The 20,861-nt window shown below is 53.6% G+C and overlaps 6 protein-coding genes across 6 annotated transcripts; 2 read left to right on the plus strand and 4 right to left on the minus strand.

The window, feature by feature from the left end:
- Positions 1–1,925: 1,925 nt before the first annotated feature.
- Positions 1,926–3,096, minus strand: J4E84_006597 (uncharacterized protein; the record flags this gene model as incomplete). The annotated part of the gene is made up of 2 exons (XM_049389186.1): positions 1,926–2,942; positions 2,995–3,096. 2 exons carry the CDS (start codon positions 3,094–3,096, stop codon positions 1,926–1,928), a joined length of 1,119 nt encoding a protein of 372 aa, XP_049242895.1.
- Positions 3,097–3,586: 490 nt separating this feature from the next.
- On the plus strand, positions 3,587–4,667 carry J4E84_006598 (uncharacterized protein; the record flags this gene model as incomplete). Its single annotated transcript, XM_049389187.1, has 4 exons — positions 3,587–3,675; positions 3,730–3,859; positions 3,908–4,525; positions 4,575–4,667. The coding sequence occupies 4 exons, from the start codon at positions 3,587–3,589 to the stop codon at positions 4,665–4,667; spliced, it is 930 nt and encodes a 309-aa protein (XP_049242896.1).
- A 326-nt stretch (positions 4,668–4,993) lies between these two features.
- J4E84_006599 (uncharacterized protein) lies at positions 4,994–6,041 on the minus strand (the record flags this gene model as incomplete). The annotated part of the gene is made up of 2 exons (XM_049389188.1): positions 4,994–6,013; positions 6,039–6,041. The coding sequence occupies 2 exons, from the start codon at positions 6,039–6,041 to the stop codon at positions 4,994–4,996; spliced, it is 1,023 nt and encodes a 340-aa protein (XP_049242897.1).
- A 1,996-nt stretch (positions 6,042–8,037) lies between these two features.
- J4E84_006600 (uncharacterized protein) lies at positions 8,038–9,045 on the minus strand (the record flags this gene model as incomplete). Its single annotated transcript, XM_049389189.1, has 1 exon — positions 8,038–9,045. One exon carries the CDS (start codon positions 9,043–9,045, stop codon positions 8,038–8,040), a length of 1,008 nt encoding a protein of 335 aa, XP_049242898.1.
- Positions 9,046–18,019: 8,974 nt separating this feature from the next.
- J4E84_006601 (uncharacterized protein) lies at positions 18,020–19,629 on the minus strand (the record flags this gene model as incomplete). Its single annotated transcript, XM_049389190.1, has 3 exons — positions 18,020–18,095; positions 18,208–18,234; positions 18,341–19,629. 3 exons carry the CDS (start codon positions 19,627–19,629, stop codon positions 18,020–18,022), a joined length of 1,392 nt encoding a protein of 463 aa, XP_049242899.1.
- Positions 19,630–20,005: 376 nt separating this feature from the next.
- Positions 20,006–20,819, plus strand: J4E84_006602 (uncharacterized protein; the record flags this gene model as incomplete). Its single annotated transcript, XM_049389191.1, has 2 exons — positions 20,006–20,122; positions 20,172–20,819. 2 exons carry the CDS (start codon positions 20,006–20,008, stop codon positions 20,817–20,819), a joined length of 765 nt encoding a protein of 254 aa, XP_049242900.1.
- Between the last annotated feature and the right edge of the window lie 42 nt (positions 20,820–20,861).

A 20,861-nucleotide genomic window follows, 5' to 3' on the forward strand; every position in this document is an offset into this window, starting at 1 on the left:
GAAGGTCTCCATGCCCAAACTTGATTCAAGTGAGGCTTCAAGCTTCAGGGGTTCCCGTCTGTCAAACCCTGTCGCTCTTCCCCAAGATGCCGCCGATCAGCCCAGACCCCGAATCCTTCAGCTGCAGCCAACGAGAGCACCATCACGCTTTTTGCCATCCGCCATCGAGCAGGAAGAGTTTGCGGCCATGTCATCACTTGGAGAAAGCTGGGTTTAACCTTGTCGAATGTAGACAGATGACAGCAACACGCGCGTACACCATCAGACGAAACCACGACGCAGCGAATGGCAGATTCGATGTCCGAGGCACAGTCTGACAGGGTCTAGGGCACCGACGATCCGAGAACCCTGGGGTTGTGCGACGCATTCGGCTCCCCTCGAGCTGAGCTGCACGACATGGGATTTACGATCGCCCAATAGCGGGGCAGTCGCTTCCATGTCTTGACGAAGATGCCGGATCACTGGGCAGCAATTTCCAAGATCCCATCGTAACAGCAGACCGCTCAAAGGCGAATGTACGTAGAGGAGGTGTATGCGCGATGCCTCTTTCCTTCACATGCGATCGACGATGCTCCTACGTCTATCTCACCTGTCTTGATGTCAGCAACTCTGCCCGCGGAGAACACCTTCCGCCTCTGCGGACCACGGCGCTTCACGAACAACAGCCACCTCACAATGTCGTGCTCCACATCTGACCTTCCATCTGTTCGTGTAACAACCTTACGTTTCGTTTCCCCTTCTCCAGTCCTGCACTCCAGCTTACACCGCATCTGCAGCACACGCTGCACTCCGCACTGCTGCACAACACACACGCACACTCATCCCATTCGCCCACCCCATCCTAAATCTGCAAGTCGTCACGAGCCCTAATCTCGCTCGTCTCGTTCGACGTGTCCAAAAGACTAATGCTCAAGCTCGCACATCGGCGACCTCCATATTCGCCTTCTCTTTTTGTGCTGCTGTCTGCGGTGAGAAGAGGGTGGCCTAACACTGACGCTCCTTCGTCTTGAACAACAAAATTCACGCAACGCATGACAGCCCAGCCCAACCCGCATCCGTAGCGCCATGCATGAAGATGAGGCTCAGCGTGCGTCGTTTGAAGGAGAACTCGTTCGTTTTACCGAGAGAATAAGCAATATGGACGCCACCTACACCACATCGCGATGGGTACACCACCCACCTAGTCTAGGTGAAATTACCAATGAGAAGCTCCTCGGCAACACACTTCCTCGAGATGCGATTTGCGGCACAAAGCTTGCTATGAGCTTGTAAGTCGATCAGGATCCGCGAGTATACAGTAGTGGGCGATTGTGCTGTGTTGGTCGGTGGAGTGGGCCGAGGGGGGAGGACAGTCCCGTCCCGCTCTTGGCAATTGACGTCTGAACGGTGAGTGAGGGATAGTAGAGCCCGAAAGGGTAATTAGAGCGAAGATGAGAGAAGGGTATTTGAGATCATGGTAAGTTCGTGACGGAGAAAAGCTCCAGCAGAGGATTTGGCTATTATGTACACTGACATGTGTTCGACAAAGTATGCTCATGTGATTTGCGGGTGATGAGCCATTAGATCAGAGGTAGACATGCACTCCGCTTGTTTCCCATTTTAATGGCTGCTGGTAAGACGTAAATTGCTCAACTACTTCCGCTACGTAGTCGAGTCTCCAACCAAGTTCACTCTGTTGGTGTCCACGTGGTCCCTTCCACGAACACACTGTCTCTTTCCTGTACTTTTGTCAACCCGGAGAGTATGTATCCTTCAGTGCGAGATCGATCACACTGCTTCCTTGAGATGATCAGCGTGCTGGTCAACGTGTAGTCGCATCAGCAGCTCTCGATGCTGCTGCCTTGTCTCGAAGCTTGCCTGTATTGCCGTTTCTCCTATGATGCTCTTCCTGCTTCATGTGTGGCTCTATCCCTGATATGAATGTCTCAGATCATAAGATCAGGATCTGGCTGCCAAAGATACAAATCCTTATCCGCACTCGCCAGCAAATTGGTCCTCGGGTTATATCCCACAACAGCGCTCTTGCCCTGTCCCGGTAGCTTCTCCATAGGCTCGAGCATATTGTTCGGCGCTGGTGCTTTCGAAATATCCCACACCAAGAGACCGTCCTCGCCGCTACCTCCGATGAGGAACTTGCCATCTGGCGTGAGACACACGTCGCCCTGTCCGTTTGCAGGACCACTGCCATCGGATTTGGCACCGGATTTGTTCGTGACCGATGCGCCGGGCGGGAGACGTCCCGAGGAGCCAGCCTTGCGGTAGCAGAAATGCGTCAGATCGCCCGAGAAGGCGTCTAGCACGAAATGGCCGCTGCCGTTCGTCGCCACGACGAGACTCTTTCCGTCGTTTGTAAACTCAATCTTGGTCCATTCGACCTTTTGTCCTCCCATGAAGCGCTGCTCCACCTCGAGCAAGTCGAATGTTGCGAAGGGCGGCTTATCGTAGTTGCGCATATCGTAGAGGAGGACGTTCTGTGTAGGCGGGGATGCGATTGCGATAACGGTCGCGGAGGGATCGTAGGCAGCGAGGTAGGCGCCGTGGAGGTTGAGCATGCCGACGTAGTTGGGGGATTGCAGGTTCCATAACCGCACCGTGTTGTCTTTCGAGCAGCTTATGAAGTCGTCTTTGGACGGACACAGGGCGATTGAGGTCACTGTGTCGGTGTGGCCCTTGAAGTAGCGGATGTACGAGTTGTCGTGTGTGGAGAGGAAGCGGATGGTGTCGTCGATCTTTGTACTCGCGCAGATGATGCTCTGGGCATGGTGGCTGAAGCGCGCAAGGTGTACGCCGTACTTTTGGCTCTTGAGCTCCTTGGCGTGCTTGCCTTCTTTGCAGTTGTAGATTTGGAGGGTATCGTCGTCGCGCGCGACAATGGCTAGTTCGCCCGAGTCGTCAAAGTCGAGGGACGTTACTGAGGTGCCCTGGCCGCCCGATTTGAAGCGCTACAAGATGTTAGTACTGGACATATACAAAGGTATAGTATTCTAGTCTCACCCTCTGCGGCCGGAAGCTCGTTATGACGTCGGCAACTTTCTGTGTCGGCGGGCCTGCAGGCGGCGGTGGAGGCCCGCCGCCGGGTGTCGCTGAGCCAGCCATGTTCGAGTTGAGCTCCTAATCCTCTGCTGCGACAACTGCGTTCATCTCCACCGCTTCAGTCGGCGAATCAGCGGGCGCGTAAACTCAAGCACGCGACGCGACGTGGACAATTAGAGCCGGCGGAATGCGCTGAAGAGTTGCAGCAGATGGAAAGAAGTGGGTCCGAGCGGTCTTACGTAGCTGTCCATGCCGAGCCGAAACCGGAACGATTATTCATATTCACCTTGACATTTCCTCACCATTGCCATTGTTACCGCAAGACGTGTATAGCTTCGGTTTCGCCTAGTCTTACTTCCATCCCTAATTCCTACAACTATCCTCCAGTCGTGTTCATGATCGCGCGGTAACCCACGTCGCTACCACTATCGAATACGCACTCCACCATACTTCCGACTTGCGCGCCGAAGAGTCGCATAGAGTGTGAGAATGTCTACAACCCTCGGGTAGGTACTCAGTATAAAATTCAAACACAGTATTAATTGTATTAACGATGACCCCCACCAGCTCCTTCATAGCCGGCGGCATAGCAGCATGCGGTGCAGTCACAGTAACCCACGGCTTCGAGACCGTCAAAATCCGGTGCGCGTCTTCGCTCGCAGCACCTGCGCGACCAGCTCGTTGACGATCGCTCAGACTACAACTACAAGGCGAGCTTAAAGCGAAAAGCGACGCGCCGCGATTATACAAGGGCGTCTTCCACGGTGTGAGCGTCATCTTGAAGAATGAAGGACCCAGAGGTTTACTACGCGGTCTGGGATGCGCAGTATGTCTGGCACATGTTTCCGGAACGAGCAGAAACTGACGCGCCCAGTACATCTACCAAATGACCCTCAACGGCTGCAGACTAGGCTTCTACGAACCCATCCGCAAGACCCTCACCAATGTCGTATACAGCGACCCAGCCGTCCAATCCTTCGGCATCAACCTCTTCGCAGGCGCTTCATCCGGTATTCTAGGCGCAGCAGCCGGCTCCCCCTTCTTCCTCGTAAAGACGCGGTTACAATCCTACTCGCCCTTCCTACCCGTCGGCACACAACACAACTACCGAAACGCCGTCGATGGCATGCGGCAAATATACAGCGGCGAAGGAATCAAGGGCCTATACAGAGGTGTAGGACCAGCTATGGTACGCACAGGTTTCGGCAGCTCCGTACAACTTCCCACGTATTTCTTCGCAAAGAGGCGGTTAGTGAAACATCTGGGTATGGAAGAGGGCATGCCGCTGCACATTGCGAGTAGTACGGCCAGTGGCTTTGTCGTTTGCTGTGTCATGCACCCTCCGGATACCATCATGTCGCGCATGTACAACCAGACGGGCAACCTGTACACATCGGCTTTTGACTGCTTGAGTCGGACGGTCAAGACGGAGGGTATCTTTGCGCTGTACAAGGGCTACTTTGCCCATCTGGCGCGCATTCTGCCCCATACGGTATGTCAAACAAACGGATTTGGGAGGACTATAGCTAACGCCAGCACAGATTTTGACCCTTACACTCGCCGAACAAACGATCAAGCTCATGCGCTTGGTAGAAAACCGGATAGGCGTTTCAGACACCAAGGAGAAGATATGAGAAGGGCTGCTTGTGAGGACTGGGGGCTAAACCTGCGTATATCACCTACAATCTCGCGGTGTCCGACATCCCGTACGAAACTTGACGAGACGGTGAAGATACCTATGAAGAGCGAGAACCTATCGAGAACGAAGCAAAGCGTTTTGTATGCAAAACGAAGGACACAGAGAGAGAGTTGAATAGATACCAACACCAGCTGGCAAATGGCTGCTGAAATGTTAGAATCTAAGAATATCTCGTACATTTAGCGTGCCTCCGACTTGGGTCCCTGACGTGACAACGAGGGATGTCTATGAAGTCTCCGTACGTCCAGAGCAGTCCCCTCTTTATTCGTCATCGTCCCACCCCTCAGGCAACCATCCAATCGGTCTCGGTTTCCACATCCCCAACACCTTAGTCGGCCCCTTGATCTTCTCCTTGACCTGATCCTCCTTTCCATCGTTCCTTCTAACCGGCAAAGCTTTCTCAATCTCTTCAACATCGACGTCCACGTCCATCTCCTCACCCCCCGCTCCCTCCGCCCTCGCAGCCTCCAGCACCTTGCGCCACAACCCCTGATCCACCACCTCACTCCCCATGTCCAGCACCTTCTCCGCAACCTTCAAATTCCAAAACGACGGTTCAGAGAAACACACCCCAAGCACCTCTTCCACAACCTTCCTCTCCGCCGCGCCTCCCCCTCGTACACCCGCCCATTCCTCCCCCGTAAGAACATGGACAATCCAGTCCTGCAGCCCCTCCCTCACAGGATCCATCTCCGGATTCATCATTGCGCGCGCAGCGGGGGAAGTAGCGTTCATAGCACGCATGAGATGCTCGACTAGAGTCTTGATGTGCAGCACGCCGCTGTCGAGGCAGAATGCGCGGAGTAATGGTGTCCAGATGATGAAGGCGCCGGACATGGTACTGCCTAGTTTCTTGTCTGTGGGCAGAATCATTTTCTCGTCTACTAACAAGTGGAGGAGTACGCGTTGGGTCTGAGTCGAAGGCGTGGTAGTTGTAGTGGGTGCGTAACGCAGGGTGTATGTCGACAATGCTGTTTCAGCAGCCTTGCTATTATTGTCTTTCTTTCTATTCTTGATCTCGGACTTGCGCTCTTTGACATAGGTTTTTAGTATGCTTTGGAGTTTTTCGCGGACGGCTTCTCGGCTTTGGACGCCTAGTTCTTCCTCTTCTTCTGTCGTGACAGCAAGACTACCACCTGTCTTGAATGCATGGTCGAGTTGGAGCCAATACCATTCCCAGAGCCAGGAGAGGGATTCCGTAGCTGCGCGCTTTAGCTCGGCGAGGGAGGGGAGGTGTCGGTGGACGATTCGGTGGCGGGTTTCTAGGAGTGTGAGAGGGAGCTGGAGGGATTTGCCAGGGGGAAACCATGAGGGGCGGTCGCGGGTCAGGTCGATTTGAGTGTCTGCCAGGCCAGTGATGAATCTGGGGGTATTAGATGGGTCTTTTGTATGGGATAGGGTTAAGGTCGTGGTTAGGGTGATATAATTCCATGCTTGATGGATCGTTGTGCAAGACGTTTCGCTGGAAATAGACAGGAAGTATTGATGATGGTAGAAAGGGATGGTAGTGCAGATATAGTGAATAAGTTCCTCTGCAGAGGCTGTAGGAAAGCTGCTGAGATGTTCATGAATCTCAACTTCGAACACACCTACCTCGATATCGCAGTCGCGTACAGCAACCGCAGTGCATTACGTTGCAACTCGCCTCTTGCATCTTGAAGCACTACATCGACGATATCTGCCGTCGAGTCCAGCAGCAATGGCAAGCCATCAGGTTTCCGTAGTCGCCAAGCAAACACCTACCTGTCATCAGCACACTGTGGCTGTCGACTCTCCTGCAGAGTATATTGTTTTCTTCCAGCGTACCTTGTTCACCGCCTTCTCTCTCCTACTAGTCTCAGGACTATACAGATCCTGGCGCAGCTGAAGCAGCTCGCGACTATCACGCCACGCCGTAACAACAAACCGGGTATGCGATTCCATATTCTTAGTCGCAGTCGCGCAGATTGACGCGTTTCTGCAGTGCGAAAGTTTCAAACTCTGCTATTGGCTAGCTCAGCACCTGGGCATGTAACGTCGCAGGTGAAGGCACGTGAACTCGCGTTGGAAATTTCCTCAGTCGTTCCAGATTGCTCGCCCTATCGATAAGCGCTAAAAGTCTCATCCATGGCCTTTAGCATCGAGCCAATGACGCAAAGCCACCCGGCAAAACCTTGGAAGTGTTTTTTTCCTCTCCCCCATCTTCCATCCACGCATCGCAAACCTAATCTCGCAAGCCACGCTCCCCAACTTCTGGAACCTCTGTTGTCTGAACTCTTAACTTCGCGCTACTTGCTTAGTCTCCGGTGACGACCATGACAGGACGGAACAGGCAGCGTGGCACATCCTGCTGCTCGGTTAGCTGGTAAACTTCGGCACTAGACGCCCGGAGGAGCTCAGATGTTCGGTCAGGGCAACTGAAGCGGGTCTGGCCGAAGTTGGGCGGAGCTGAGCAGAAAAAGAGTGCAGAGACCAGGACGATGGTGCAGCATCCATAGCCTTCTGCCGCGCAGGGCTGGCGTGGCTCGCTCCGTCTGACGGCGTAACGATCGGTCGGACCGTAGAGGTGTCTGCGTCACTCCGACATGGCGTGTGCGTGTTTGCGCCCATCAATCATGCCACTTTGTGAGGCTGATGCTACTCTGTTATTTTATCGGTCTTCGGTCCTTTGCCGGGCGTTGTGACACAATTGCGCGCTGGCCCTGTTGCGTCAGACTAGGACCGGAGGACGGCGGCATGTCGCCGACATATGATGTTGGTTTGTCTTGTGCTGGTCGCCTTGGAATGCAATGTGTTTGGTGCACTAAGGGCTGGTACATGGCGGCTTGCGCCGAGACGAGAGTGCGTTGGGACCACGGTTGAGCGAAAAGGCTAGAAGCGTTGAAGAAGCTTGTGGGTTGTGGAGGACGAGGATGCATCGTGTTACGGCATCGTGTGAGTTCTGGGGCAGGCCAGGTGCGCGATGGGGTGCACCTTCCTTTCTCGTCAACGGCTCACTGCTGGGCTTCTTGGGCACTATGTGTTCACAAGCATCATAGAGTAGACTCGTCAGCACTGCATATTGGGCCAAAGTATGGTGTTATATAGTTGATTTGGTTGATGATGCTATCTAATACATCATGTTCATCTGACCTCATAGTGAGCGATGCAAAGCCTCACTCTAATGCCGCTAAAGGCAGGGTATCTCTAAGTCTCTTTTCCGGTCCCAAGCGGAACCATGCAAAACGCCGCGCTGTGCTGAAAGAACTCGCCTCGAAAAAATGCTCGCCTCGAAGATAGGGCAGTGGACCTCTGTCGTGGTCGCACGTTTGAAACAGACATCTAGATTACAACCAGCCATATCCCAGCCCGGCGTCCCGCACCGGCATGGTGGGCTGCTTCATTTGGTGAAACCACCACTCCTTTGTCACCGACTCGTCTTCGTCGAAGAAGAAGCTCTGTCCCTCCATGTTGTTTGGTGTTTGAGCTTTGACATGAACGGGCAGGTGCTGTGCCTGTTGAGCCGGCAGAGGTGGCGATGGCTCCTCGACGCTGGCCTCAGAGCTGGCATCGTCGTCTTCCTCCTCTTCATCGTCAGCCTCAGGTGGCTGCCAAGTCTCCTCGAGCTTGAGACCCTTTCCAGTTCCCTCGTTGTTGAGGGCACCCCAGCTCAATGAGGGCTCTGGTGCATCGTAGAGACCCAGTGCGACTAGCTTCTCGCCATCGTCGTCTTCCATATCTTGGTCTTGCTGAGCAGGGTGTTGGATAGGCAGGAAGTCGGTAGATGCTTGAGCCTGGTTCTTTTGAGCCCATTGCTGCAGGTACCATGGTAGAGGCTCGGTCGAGGGAGTGTTTAGAGAAGAGTGTACATAGCCGGGTGTGGGCTGAACGCTTTGCCAGCCGCTCTCGGACTGGGTGTTGGTGTATGTCGGGGTGCTGGTCATGGGCTCGAACATGGAGTTACGTGTGGACAGAGAGTAGAAGTCAGAGCCGTGTTGAGAGTCGCGGGATGAGGGAGAGTAGTGTTGTGACCAGTGTTGTTGAGGCATGGGCTCGAAGTAGTTGGTTTGTTGTGAAGCCTGGAACTGTGCAGATGATGGATGCCAGCTCACAGGTCTGCTTGGTTGGGGACGGTCTTCGGTTTCCTCGGCTGGTACACCGAACATCATTCTGTAGTGGTCGTCCAACGAAGCGTAGAGCTTGGTCTCGGTGGTGGTCTTTCTCCTCTCCATGCTCTTTGGGCTGTTGTGGTGGCTCTTTGTCTTTTCAACGCGAGATGATCGGCATGCTGATTGGCTGCCTGAGCTGCGAGAGGTACGCCGGTGAAGCGTTGAGGTTTGCATGTGGCCGGACATGGTGGACAAGTGGTGGTGTAGTCAAGTCGTAGTGTGGGAAGGCAGTGATGATATACAGGAGAGAGGCGGAATGTCTCAGCGGTTTGTATGTGGCAGGCGGTTGTGTCGGTGACAATCAGTCTTGTCTGACCTGGAAGCGTGCTGGGTTGGGGGGCATCTGCATAGGTATATGGGGTGCCAAGAGATATAGACAGATCAGGAAGGGTGGATGGGGAAATTGAGGTAGAGTAACCTCGCGGCCGGAGTCATGGTACAAGGACGGCCAGGGCCAGGCTAGCGAAACTCAAGAACAGCTAATAGTGGAATAGGTGCAGACAAGGAACGGGAGTGTATTGACTATACGGAGCCACCAAGGGATGGCTCGGTGAGGTGCGCTGTGACGACTAGGGCCAGTGGCACGGCTGGAACGATCAACGAAAGGCATAGTGCGTGGAGCGAAAAGGAAGACTTGGAATGACCAAATCACACGACAGGGAAGGTAGACGAGGGCGGCGTACCATGTATCATGGCGCAACGCGCAACGGAGTATCCGTGCAGCTAGACGACGGCCGGCTCATGGAGAAGGCAGGCCAGGGAACCACAGCGCCCGCAACGATGATGGCAGAAAGCGGTAGTGCGACTAGGCCCTGTCGAGCGGTGCAGTGCGACTCAGCCGGGCTCCACGCCGGGGAGAGTGTCGTGTGCATGGGGCGGTGGCCCTCCAGGCGGTCAGCTAGGGAAGAGGAGCGTCATGTTTTAGCCGCGCCTGCGCATGGCATGATTAGTGGAAGGCGGCCGGCGATACTCCATGGGCGACATGGGGCGTCGTGTGTGGGAGGCCTGCAGGTCGAAGTGCATTATCCAGCAACGATCCGTGTCGGCGCCAGCAGCATCGCGAGATCAGGGGCGGATGGGGGGTCAAACTTTGGTTGGCGCAGTAGTTTCGGAAAGGGTTGGAAGAAGCGGAGCGAGGTTGGGTCCTGCTGCGCTACGCCTACTCCTTCACAGCAGCCCTTCGCGCTAGTGACATAAGCCAATCAGCGCCGCCCGCGCTCTGCAATCGGTCCACCATACCCGCACCCAGCACCTCCTGCGTGGTCGCGCGTGCAGCCGGCAAACCACACTGCTGGCCCACGGTATCCAAGCGCGATCTGGGGTGGGCGCGCCTCCGGGCTGTCCATTGGCCTGCCCCTAGCCGAGCGTCTTCCAGAAATCGGCATGCAGCTAGTCCACCCCTGCCGCCTGTAACGGGGACGGGCGAGTCGATGACATGGGACTTTGCAGAGGCATGCAGCATCAGACATGCATCGCTGGCCGAGGTCACACAGCCAACGGCGAGCCACTCGCGGAGATTGGAGCAATCAGCGCTGAGCATCGGCATGTCATCAGCCTTGCATCCTCTAGTCCTCTACTACTGACTACTGTACTGTCGCTACTGTCCCTCACACCTCAGCACACCGGACGCAAGAAGCCGCCGTCCATCGGTCGACCCCCCGGCCTGGGTACATGTGCCGCCACGACGGGTTACGCCTAAAGGGCCCCCGTACATGAGGTTGTGTCGAGTCTTGCACCCTTGCTCTCTTAGGCACCGCCGAGGAAAAGCACTTTAACCTTTTGCCAGCGTCGTGCTCCACCTGCGCACGCCTTGAAACCATGCGCACCGTGGCTAACGTCGCCTGTCGGGCGTGAACAACCGAGCGACCGGTCTGTTGATCCAAACACTGCGCATCGCACCCGGCACTCAACACCGGGCACAGTGTGCCCGTCTGGCGATACGCGCGTTCACGTAGCTGGCATGTCATTCCGCTCGCGCCATCGTCTAGCACTGCAAATAGCGCATCTATAGACTAGGTCGAAGCCTATTATAGCACGCCGGTATTCCCTTCAACGTCGCGGTGGGTGGAGTGGATCCGATCATCACGATGAGTGCTGGCTGCACCTAATACGAAGCACAAAGCCTGCCTGCGCCCGGTGACAAAGAAGCCGCATGCTTCGTGAGGATCCATCTATTGAAGCATGCCGCTATCATCTACCGTTATTTGCAGCACCGCTGTCTCAACCAACATGACAAGCGGCCGACCGATCCCTCCATCTCACGACAAGGTCTTCACACCTCCCTGTTGACCCCACGGTGACCAGGCCCAAAGCGGCAGTGCCGTTCGACAACCAGAAATGAGAAAATCCCCGCGTGGCTGATGAGATGCAGCCGAAGCGCCGAGGGACCAACCCTGGCTTCGTCCCGCCTGAATGATCTACAGCGGTCCAACGCGGGCGCAAGGATCTTTTTGGTGGTTCAAACGAACAGGATCATGTCAGGGGGCTTGCATCTTGTCGCCAAAAAGAGCATATGAAAGCTGCACTTGGGTCCTTGCATGGGGGTCTTGTTCACGGATGCACTCAAAAGCATCGTCAACGTTTGCTTGGCTGCAGCCACATCCCATCTACACATGGCGTCCGTTTTGTCCAGCTGAAACCCAATCATGGAGCCGACATTCCATGGCACCATGTGTGCAGGCGCCTGCCGTAGGATCCTGATTGTACCAACAAAGAAGCAACTCCCATCACAGGTCGGTCATCAACAAAGTGCACCGAGTGTGGGCGTCAGTGAACGATGTTGCAACTAGCGCGAGCCACAGGGAACGAATCAATGCACCGTGTTCCGTAATTCAGCACATCCCGCGTATCACACCCAGCCAGTCTGACTCTGCAGCACGCGGCCTCGGTCATTTTGATCCACGAAAATTGCGGCGCAGCTGTACACTTGTGCATCACGAGACGAATATGTGAACAGGAAAAGTAAGCACCGAACTGTCACCGGAACCCGCTCTGCAAAGCGTCGCTTGATCTTGTACACTCAATCTACGAACCGTCGAATCGAGGTGCTGAGTGCTGACCCGCGTCTTCCCATAGTTTCGCGTTCAGATGATCCGCTCGAGACAATAGGCCGCGCAGCATTGGGCACAGCGCCATTCACAGACATTGCACTATCTGGAATCCCGTGCCTCCTAGCCGTGCTGTACGCCGTAAGCTCCATCAATCGAGATTGTGAAAACTGTGGTTTCAAAAAGGCTTTCTCCGGCATTATTATGGAGGATGCGCTTGGATGGACGCGGCACGGGTGCTGCACTCATCACAGTGCCAGTGTGTCGAAGCCAGGCGCTGACAGCCCCAGTCCGGCAATCTGCAACACGGGAAGAAAAACCCTTTAATGACGTATCAGCGGGTGGCCCACGAGTCGAGTGGGTCTCAAACGTGGCGTCGCATCATCTCTAAGAATGCTGGAAAGGCAGAGAATCACGGTATGAGCGGCATCGCTACGCTAGCTCAAACCAACCACAAAGTCCCTCATGGCCCGCCCTGCCATATCAACCATGGTCATGTTGACACGACGTTACCTTCAGCATGATAGTCTATCATCCTGGCGTTCCCTTGAGTTTTGTCAACACCATTCACTAGACGTGGCCAGGCTAGAGGTCGTTTCCCGGTCACGCAAGCACCCTAACCAAGCGCGAGGTGAAGCACGATGTGAACCAGTTGCATGAAAAAGAACTCGGTCGGCTTGGTAGCTGCATTATTTGTGGACGACGACGATCCTTTAGCATGGTATCGGCCTGTCTGCGTGTGATGTGTTCTAGATCATGGTCGGCCCATGCGAACGCGAAATTCTCTTTGCGGGCGCGGCGGCACTTTATCCTTGCCCACCAGCGAGCATTAGCCTCACCAGGCGGCTCGCGAGCCCACTTGCTCAACGTCGAGAGCCCCTTGTCCAATCGCCGTCCTCCGTTGAAGCCTCCTGTCTGCTTGGATCAGCAGCCACACTAGCTCGTCGGTGAGCCTCCTTACTGCTGCAAGTTGTGCTCGACGCAATCTTGGATATTTGCCGGAAACAAGTCCTACTGCACACCTCAGGCAAGCACCAGCGGTACAGCATCTCGAACATGCGCGTGTGACGCACGAAGAGGGAATCGGACGCCGAAACCCCACTCAACATCACTAGGGCTACGACCATGGGGCAAGATGGCATTTCCACATACACGATATGCGCTCGTAGCCGGGGTACGAGTCTGACCAGTCAGACCGCCACTGTGCCAGCTCACAGTCGTTGACTCGCTTGTGTGTGCAAGTTGCTGGTACATCAACAAGAACAAGCCATGACTCTGCATCACTTTTACCTAGCCAAGACTGCCGCACGAGCATGCCGGACCGTGGGTATCGTGTACACGTCTGTACCTTCGCTTCACCCGAGCGCGCAACTGATGAAACTTCTGTCGGGCGATCCCATGCTAATTGTCTTACGACGCAGCAGCTGAAGCCAGCCTGCATCTCCGCAAAATCTTCTCCACTTTACCAGGGCCCGGCGGTGACTCGGTTTCACGCAGTACGAGCGTTTGTTTTCCTTCTGCCGCTCCACCGCGACCCTTTTGCCTGTCGCACCTCTTTAGGTTCGGTACCTAGCTGCCACCAACCGCCTCAAAGCCAATACAACAATGCATCCTGAGGAGCGATGGATCCGGCCGTCATCATGAATCAGGGTGTATTGAGGCGCTTGCTGCTGCAACTTGTGTCGACATGGCAGCTAATATAGAGCAAAGTTTCTCGATCAGCACGTCTGCCACATAGAATATCCGAGGTCGGGCCACCTCTAGCATTATGCTTACCGCTTACAGTTACACCACCGATCTCAGTCTTGTAATACTACGCACCAATCCGGCAATTGCACTCCGCTTTGATATTCCAGCAGCACACCCCTAGTCGGAACCCTATATAGCAGTTGCTATTCGTTTGTAAGACACAACTTGGTGCCCGCCAGTCATGCACTCGGCCGCTGTTACATCAGGCGATGTGTCAAATGCAATCCAAGGCTCGGTACTACTGCGTGCATCACTGCTGACAAGGGCCGTCCTTTGTGTGGAGGTGACCATCCTTGAGTTGCCAACTGAGACTTACTTACGGAAGCTCCTATGCAAGTAGTTCCCCGTCAGGTGTATGACGGTGCAAACGGGCCCACGGATGCCATGCATGCGCCATAAATTTTTCCACCTCACCAGATCGGCAAATCGCCTATCTTCTTATTCTAGACATGCTCTAGGCTAAATTGTGCTTACGCGGCGATCCCAAAAGTCCACTTCCACCACTGAGCGACGACCCGAAGTACCTTCTTTATTCGCCTACGATTATGCGCAGAAGCAGTCACACCTGCATGGTCCTGATTTGTACGTCTCAGCAAATTGAACGCCCTATTTTTGGGCGCCCAGGACATAGATCGGTTTCTGCGTAGAGTACACGCACGTCGCTTATTGCCCGACTTGCCGCCTTCGCACCTGCCTCCCAGCCTGTCTGATGACCACGGCAGCCCCGGCTTGCCTCTTTGTCGAACACACCGATGTTTTCACGGCGATGCGGCTAGTACGCGCTCCATCAGCGCCCGCATTCGCAACACCACCCCTCTTGGCTACTAGCATTAACAGTAATCCGGTGCCTAGGATGACCTGGAGTTGCCCCAAACAGACCGCTCAAGGACTACCCGCACCACACAACACGGTGGCTTAACTTTCCGGACTGCGTTTCATCGACTTTTTTCCTGCTTCCGCTCTTTCCGATCGCTCTCGCACTCCCACGTACTGGCTGCCTGACTGCCCAACACTGAATCGTCGGCCGCCAGCGGGTCGCCTGTATGCACACCAAGTGGTACTATCTGCCCTTATAGTTACCCACCCTTTACAGTTCAAGGGTACATGCAGGCGCTATACGCTGTCATACGGATGGTCTCGACTTTGCGGAGGCTACGTTCTCTCAGTTGATCAACAAGTACCACGATGATCCAAGGATGGCTCAGGTTCTCGCTTTCGAATCTCTAGTTGCGTCTTGTTAGCTGCCCACTTATGCTGCGCTGCGTACAGTACCCGTCTCCGCCTGTCCTCCGGCAGATGCATCTTGCAACACGGCCTGGTTCTGCTGCCTCAGCACCCTGGGATATTATTGCTATTTACTGTGCCTTCCTTGTGCATGTTAAAATGCCAGGTAACAGTTCGGAACCAAGAATTTCCGGATCGTCGCTACGGATGCAACGCCGATAATCGTGCCTTTAAGCGGAAGCTCACGAAGTATCTAACCCGTCTCATTCCGTATTCGCGCTTGCATCCATGCTCTATATCCGAACAAGGTTGGCTGCCTGTTCCTCATACCTAACCTTTACAGCGCCACGGTTCAAGGAAAAAGCCGGACACAAGGCTGTATAACCCGGCGAATCAGCTGATATCTCACGGTATACTACATCGCCGTAAGCGAGAGCCTAAGATGTTGAACAGAGATCGTCGACGTGTTGATCGCGAAGGAGGAAAATGCCGACGTTCGGACGTTGACATCATGTGCCTACTCATGTCCTAACACCACCAAAAATTATTCAATAGACCTAACACGATAGACGTTCGTATCAACAACGCCGGTAACCTCCATCCACCGATAAGTATACACATACATGTACGCAGCGGGCCGACTACGCAGCCCAAGTACGAAGACCATGTACATGTCCCTCGCCACATCAATCACCGCAGACTCAGAGCATCGCATAGCATAGCCCCCCGGGACAAAAAAGCAGCGCCTCCTCGCCACACATGTCATGCCACACACCCGCATCAACCATCAACTCCCAACCCAACAACGGCCCGGTCAAAACAGGTCTACCAGCTCCCCATGCATACTCGCATTCGCTATCCGGAACCGCTCATGCTCACTCGCTTCGCCCGCACACAGTGCGGGAGGGTGTCATCGGACTGGGCTGGACTGGGTTCGGTAGGCTGACTGACCAGGCCATGCAGGACTGTCGATCCCATGACGAATAGACGTTGGGCTGGGGTTGGGGTAGTGTCCTGTAGTGTAGTGCGGGGCTTGCTTTGTGCGAACATGTTGACATAAGCGCATGTGTGAGTATGGGCTTTTGGGTTCGAGCGGTGAGTATGTGGGTTCGTGTGTAGAACTATCACGATGTGTGTGCGCTGTGTGTATGCGTATGTGTATGAGCGTTATCGCGGAAGCGGAATGTCTTGGTCACGAAAAGCAATCATGCAGCTTTTTGGTTGCTTGATTCGTTGCGATCCTGGGTAAGGGAAAAGGTAAGCATGCGTCTGCGCATCTAGGTTTTTGAGTCACACAAAAAGCGTACGCTTGATGCGCAGCGTACTTTTGAGCGTGTGGACCATGGGCGATGATTAGTTCCTTACTTTGTCAGGTCGCTACCATGTAGGAGTTACAATTGGACCTTGCGACTCTATGTGCACTGCTGGGATCGCTGCTCATGCCGTATGTCTCCCTTTCACGCTTGAGTCCTGTACACCATCACTTTGTCCCTTTGTCCTCTTTTACTTTTGTAAGTGAAGTGTGTCTTGATATGTTAATTACGTTGTAACTTAATAAGGACAAATCAATCTAGAGGACATGAAATAAGAAGACATGTCCCAGCCCAATGATGTTGAGACTGCTTGTAGCGCACACGCATACGCCAATAACATAATCTGACATCATGATGGCATAGCCATACACGGTGAACCAGCACCTTGCTTTCCGACAATCGCAAGCCTTTTGCGATACTGATCTTGACCTAGCAGTATGCCGATTCGGCTTCGTAGACCCGAATCTGTGTTATAGCACAAGACATGATCATCCAGGATCATGATGCCACAATCTCTTAGTCCAAGGGTCTGCTATACTTCGCTCTTGCGTACTCGGGGCACTGTCATGTAAGCTAGTGCTGTGTATTGGAAGCCTTGTGCAGCAAATGCAGCTTACAGTGACAGTACTACATTTATTGCTGCTATGATACTATAGCATTTCACCCCATCCGTGTGGTAATGGACCCTCGTCATTCTTTGCTCCTAAGTGGCGTTGTGTCAGGTCTACGCAAGGCGCGCCCAGTTTCGAAGGGTCGTATCCCTCCTCGTAGATTTTGAATGCCAACACGTAAAACACGGAACTGAAGTCGTAATTGTCGCGATGGCCATCTTCCAGGCCAACCATCGAAATCTGGACTGTTCGTTTATGCCAAATACTTGGGAATGCTGTGAAAGGCACTTGATGTCTCCATGGCTCTTGGGACGTAGGAAGTTCTACACTCAGCGCTGTGAATATAGCCTGCCATGAGGTATAAACATCAAGTACCTGCCGCAGCGCTTGGTCCAGATCAAGCCCTGTTGGTGCATCAGTCTGGCTGTGTGGGTGATCTAGTATCGGCTCTGTCTTGTTGCATCGTAGGAAGAGCATCTCGCATGCAGCCTCGATTGAAGAAACATCGCTGCGACTGAGGATTCTGCGACTGAGTGTTTCCCACATGTCCGAATAACAGTCATGCTTGGCAGCGACTTGTTTGAAACGCTGGTCAAGTACGATATATGTCATAAGGTTGTCTGCAAGAGCATCGAAATAGCTGGCGATGTCGAGATAAATCTGTGGATCATCTGATTTCGGCAAATCAACTTCCCTTACGCCCATAGATAGGAGATCGTCTGACAATCTTGCCGCTAGCCCGCAGCAAGCATTGGCAAGATGAGGTGCATCGCGTAGGCGTAGGCTGAGATTATGCACATTATCAACCACCATCTGAGCCGACGGTCGATCGAGACGTTCTGTATGCAACAGGAATGGCAGGAATTCCACAATGCATCTGAGTCTGATGCTCTTGGGATGATCTGAAAACGCATCGAGCCACGAAGATGTTGCCTCTGGGTTGCGTGCAAAACTGGATTGTCCGTTGCTAGTTTTCTTCCAATAGTCCTTGACTTCGGAGAGACTGTGTCCGTAAAGTCCCGAAACCATCTCGACCAGAACGCATCCAAGAGAGAATATGTCGCTAGCCCGATTGCGAGGCTCAGAGTCTAATACTTCTGGCGCCGAGTATCGAATAGTCCAAGCTGATGGGCGTCCAGTAGTTGTCGAAACAGAATCATCGGAGAAGTCCAAGCTATGTATGCTTAGCACAAGAGTGTCGTGGGGTGGATTCACCTCACCTGAATCCAAAATCGGTAAGCAATATATTAGTGCCGTGAACGAGAACATTTTGCGGCTTCAGATCCTCGTGTCTAAGCTGTGTCAGCCACAGTGTCTGGGGGCAGTCTACTGAAAGTAGCAGACGATAGCGATTATGTATCATGGCTCGTCCACATTTTCTTGACTGAACTCCAACCGACTTACCGAATCTTGTTGTCATGGAGATACAAGCTAGAAGGTAATCAGCAAAAGTTCTCCCTTTTGTCAGCTTTGCAGCTAGCGTGTTATCGCTTTCTGAAGCTCGATGGCGTGGAAAGGTAGGTTGACATGCACTTACAGCCCGTTGCAAAGACAGTCAATGCCCTTGTAGAGTATGGCCCATTCCCGGTCTCCCAAAGGCTTATCAAGGAAGGTAGCAAGATCCATATCAGCCACCGGCGTCGAGAGAATATTGACAGACTCATTATCGGTATAGCTCCCGAGAAACCGAACGCAATGGCGATGATCGACTTGACGCATGACTTTGATCTCCCGAATGAAGGCAGCCATAATCTGTCGATGCGCTTTGAGCTGTTTAGGCCTTGCAATCTTCTTTCGTACGCATATAAGAGGTGGTTCTCGGCCTCGTACAGTCACCTCCTCGACAAGACCGACCATCCCTTCGCCGAGCAAACGGTTCTCCTCAAAGACCTCTTCGTCGTCCTCAAATTCGCAATGGTTGAACAAGGTATCATGTATACTATCTGCTGAGACGGATCGTGTCCAAAACGCAAGAAAGGACCTGAGATGGCCCTCTTGTAATCTCAGGAACTCTGAGACATGATGAGGATCACTCAGTGATCGTTTAAGTAGTTGTTTCGACAGCGGTAGCCACAGATCGGTAACCCCAAGGCTTTCGAGAGCAACTCGAGCGCTTGCAACATCCATCGCCGATAACAGATGGTTTGTTATCGACTCCGAGTCCCATGGTCTACAAAATGGGTCTCGTTCGATACTAGTCAGGTCGCTTCCATCTGCTGACAATGTCCGTGTAGAAGCTTCAATGGGTTTGATGAAGGATGGCTCGGATGATGCGTCGTCGAAATCCACAGGTTCCATGTAAATATCATTGCGACGTGGCGTAGATTGTACATTAGCAGAGCTGATAATGTTTCCGGCCGTATGTCGACGGGTATGTAGCATCAAGGGCCTCTCTTCGTTCCGCTCTGCAGAAACAGAAACAGAAACTCCACCCTCAACACTGTCCGTCAACTCTGCCACACGAGCTTTTATGCGTGCCACGCGACTCTCGATGGTCTCTTCATCTTGGGTCTCTCCGTCGTTTTGCTCGACTCCTTGACTCGTTTGCCTCAGCTCAGCCTTTCGCCTTATCTCGGCCCATCTATCGGGGAAGCTGCTAGTGTCTGGCGCCATGGTAGGTCGTTGTTCACCTCTGGATTGTAGCGAAGGAGGCATGGGCCGGCGAAGGAGCAGATCTGCTGCTATTGTCTCTACCCCACCTTCAGCCTGATAGCCAGGACGCAGATGAGCTTGGCCATTTGTAGTATCTGTTTGGGATCGTTTCAAGCCAATAGTTGGGCCAGCCAGTCGCATAGCCCGCCTGAGTCTTTGCTTGGAAGTCTCCATGGTGTTTAGTGTGCGTTGTCACGCAGGTCCAAGGCACCAAGGCCGGACTTTCATTTCTGAAAGCTGACATGGCTACCAGGCTGAAGCTGTGTAACATAGCCAAGACAGCTGCAGGTAGGATTGGCGAAGATGGTTCGTACGCGCCTGCGCAGATAAGCATCGGAAGGCCCCGCAATGCACGTGACTGTCGCTTAGACCTTCCCATCTCATCACCTATCCACATGTTGCATGCGACAAGCTCTACAAACCTCCCCGCACCTATCATGGCCGGTTATCGAAGTTTGCCAGTTTTGAGACTGGCGCACATATCTTCGTATCTACTGCCGCCGTGACACGAAGAATCTCGAAAGACCTCAACACCACAGAACCTCTCACAATGCCTATCCAAGTAACGCGCATGACAGAGGCCGATATCGACGGCGCAATCGACACCATACAACAAGCCTTCGCCAATGACCCTTACAACAACTGGGTCTTTCCAGATCGCGAGAAGGTACTTACCTCAGTAACCGTCTTCCCGCGCGCATTGCTAACCATCACAGGTCTCTCTAACACGAAACCGCGTATCCCTCACCCTACGATGCCGCTGGGGCATCGAACATGGCCTCTTCCACGTCGCACGCGACACCTCGAACACATCCAAGATCCTCGGCTGCGCCATGTGGCTCCCACCGCGACCCACGTCCGAGCCCGAGTCCTGGTCGCTATACCTCTCGTACTGGTATCTATGGGCCAACCAAATACGCATGAACCTGTGGTACGGACGCGGCGGTCTCAGCACAACGCGATATTGGATATGGAAAGCGCGACAGGCAGAGGCGCAGTCTGAACTCTGGACGGACCCAAAGGGATACTATTTCTGCAATATCGTTACTGTATTGCCGGAGTGTCAGGGACAGGGTGTGGGAAGGGCATTGATGGAAGAGGTGCTGGATATGGCTGATAAGGAGGGGAGAATGTGCTATTTGGAGAGTAGCAGGAGTGAGCCGAATATTGCCATCTATGAGAAGTTTGGCTTTCGGTTGGCGAGGGAGATGGAGTGCAGAGATGGAGAGGGAGAGAAGGACGCTATCAAGCTATATTGCATGCTCAGGGAGCCAAGAGGTGGGCGAAACCAAGAGGATTCGGAGGCAGGAAACAAGAGTGTTACAGCAGAGACAGCCGGAACAACTCCAGAGATAGGGCAATAAGCGGTTTACAGCTAGCTGATTCATGCGCGATGATATTCAAAG

Source organism: Alternaria hordeiaustralica, assembly GCF_023758085.1.
Source record: "Alternaria hordeiaustralica strain BMP 2776 chromosome Unknown scaffold_13, whole genome shotgun sequence".
NCBI lineage: Eukaryota > Fungi > Ascomycota > Dothideomycetes > Pleosporales > Pleosporaceae > Alternaria > Alternaria hordeiaustralica.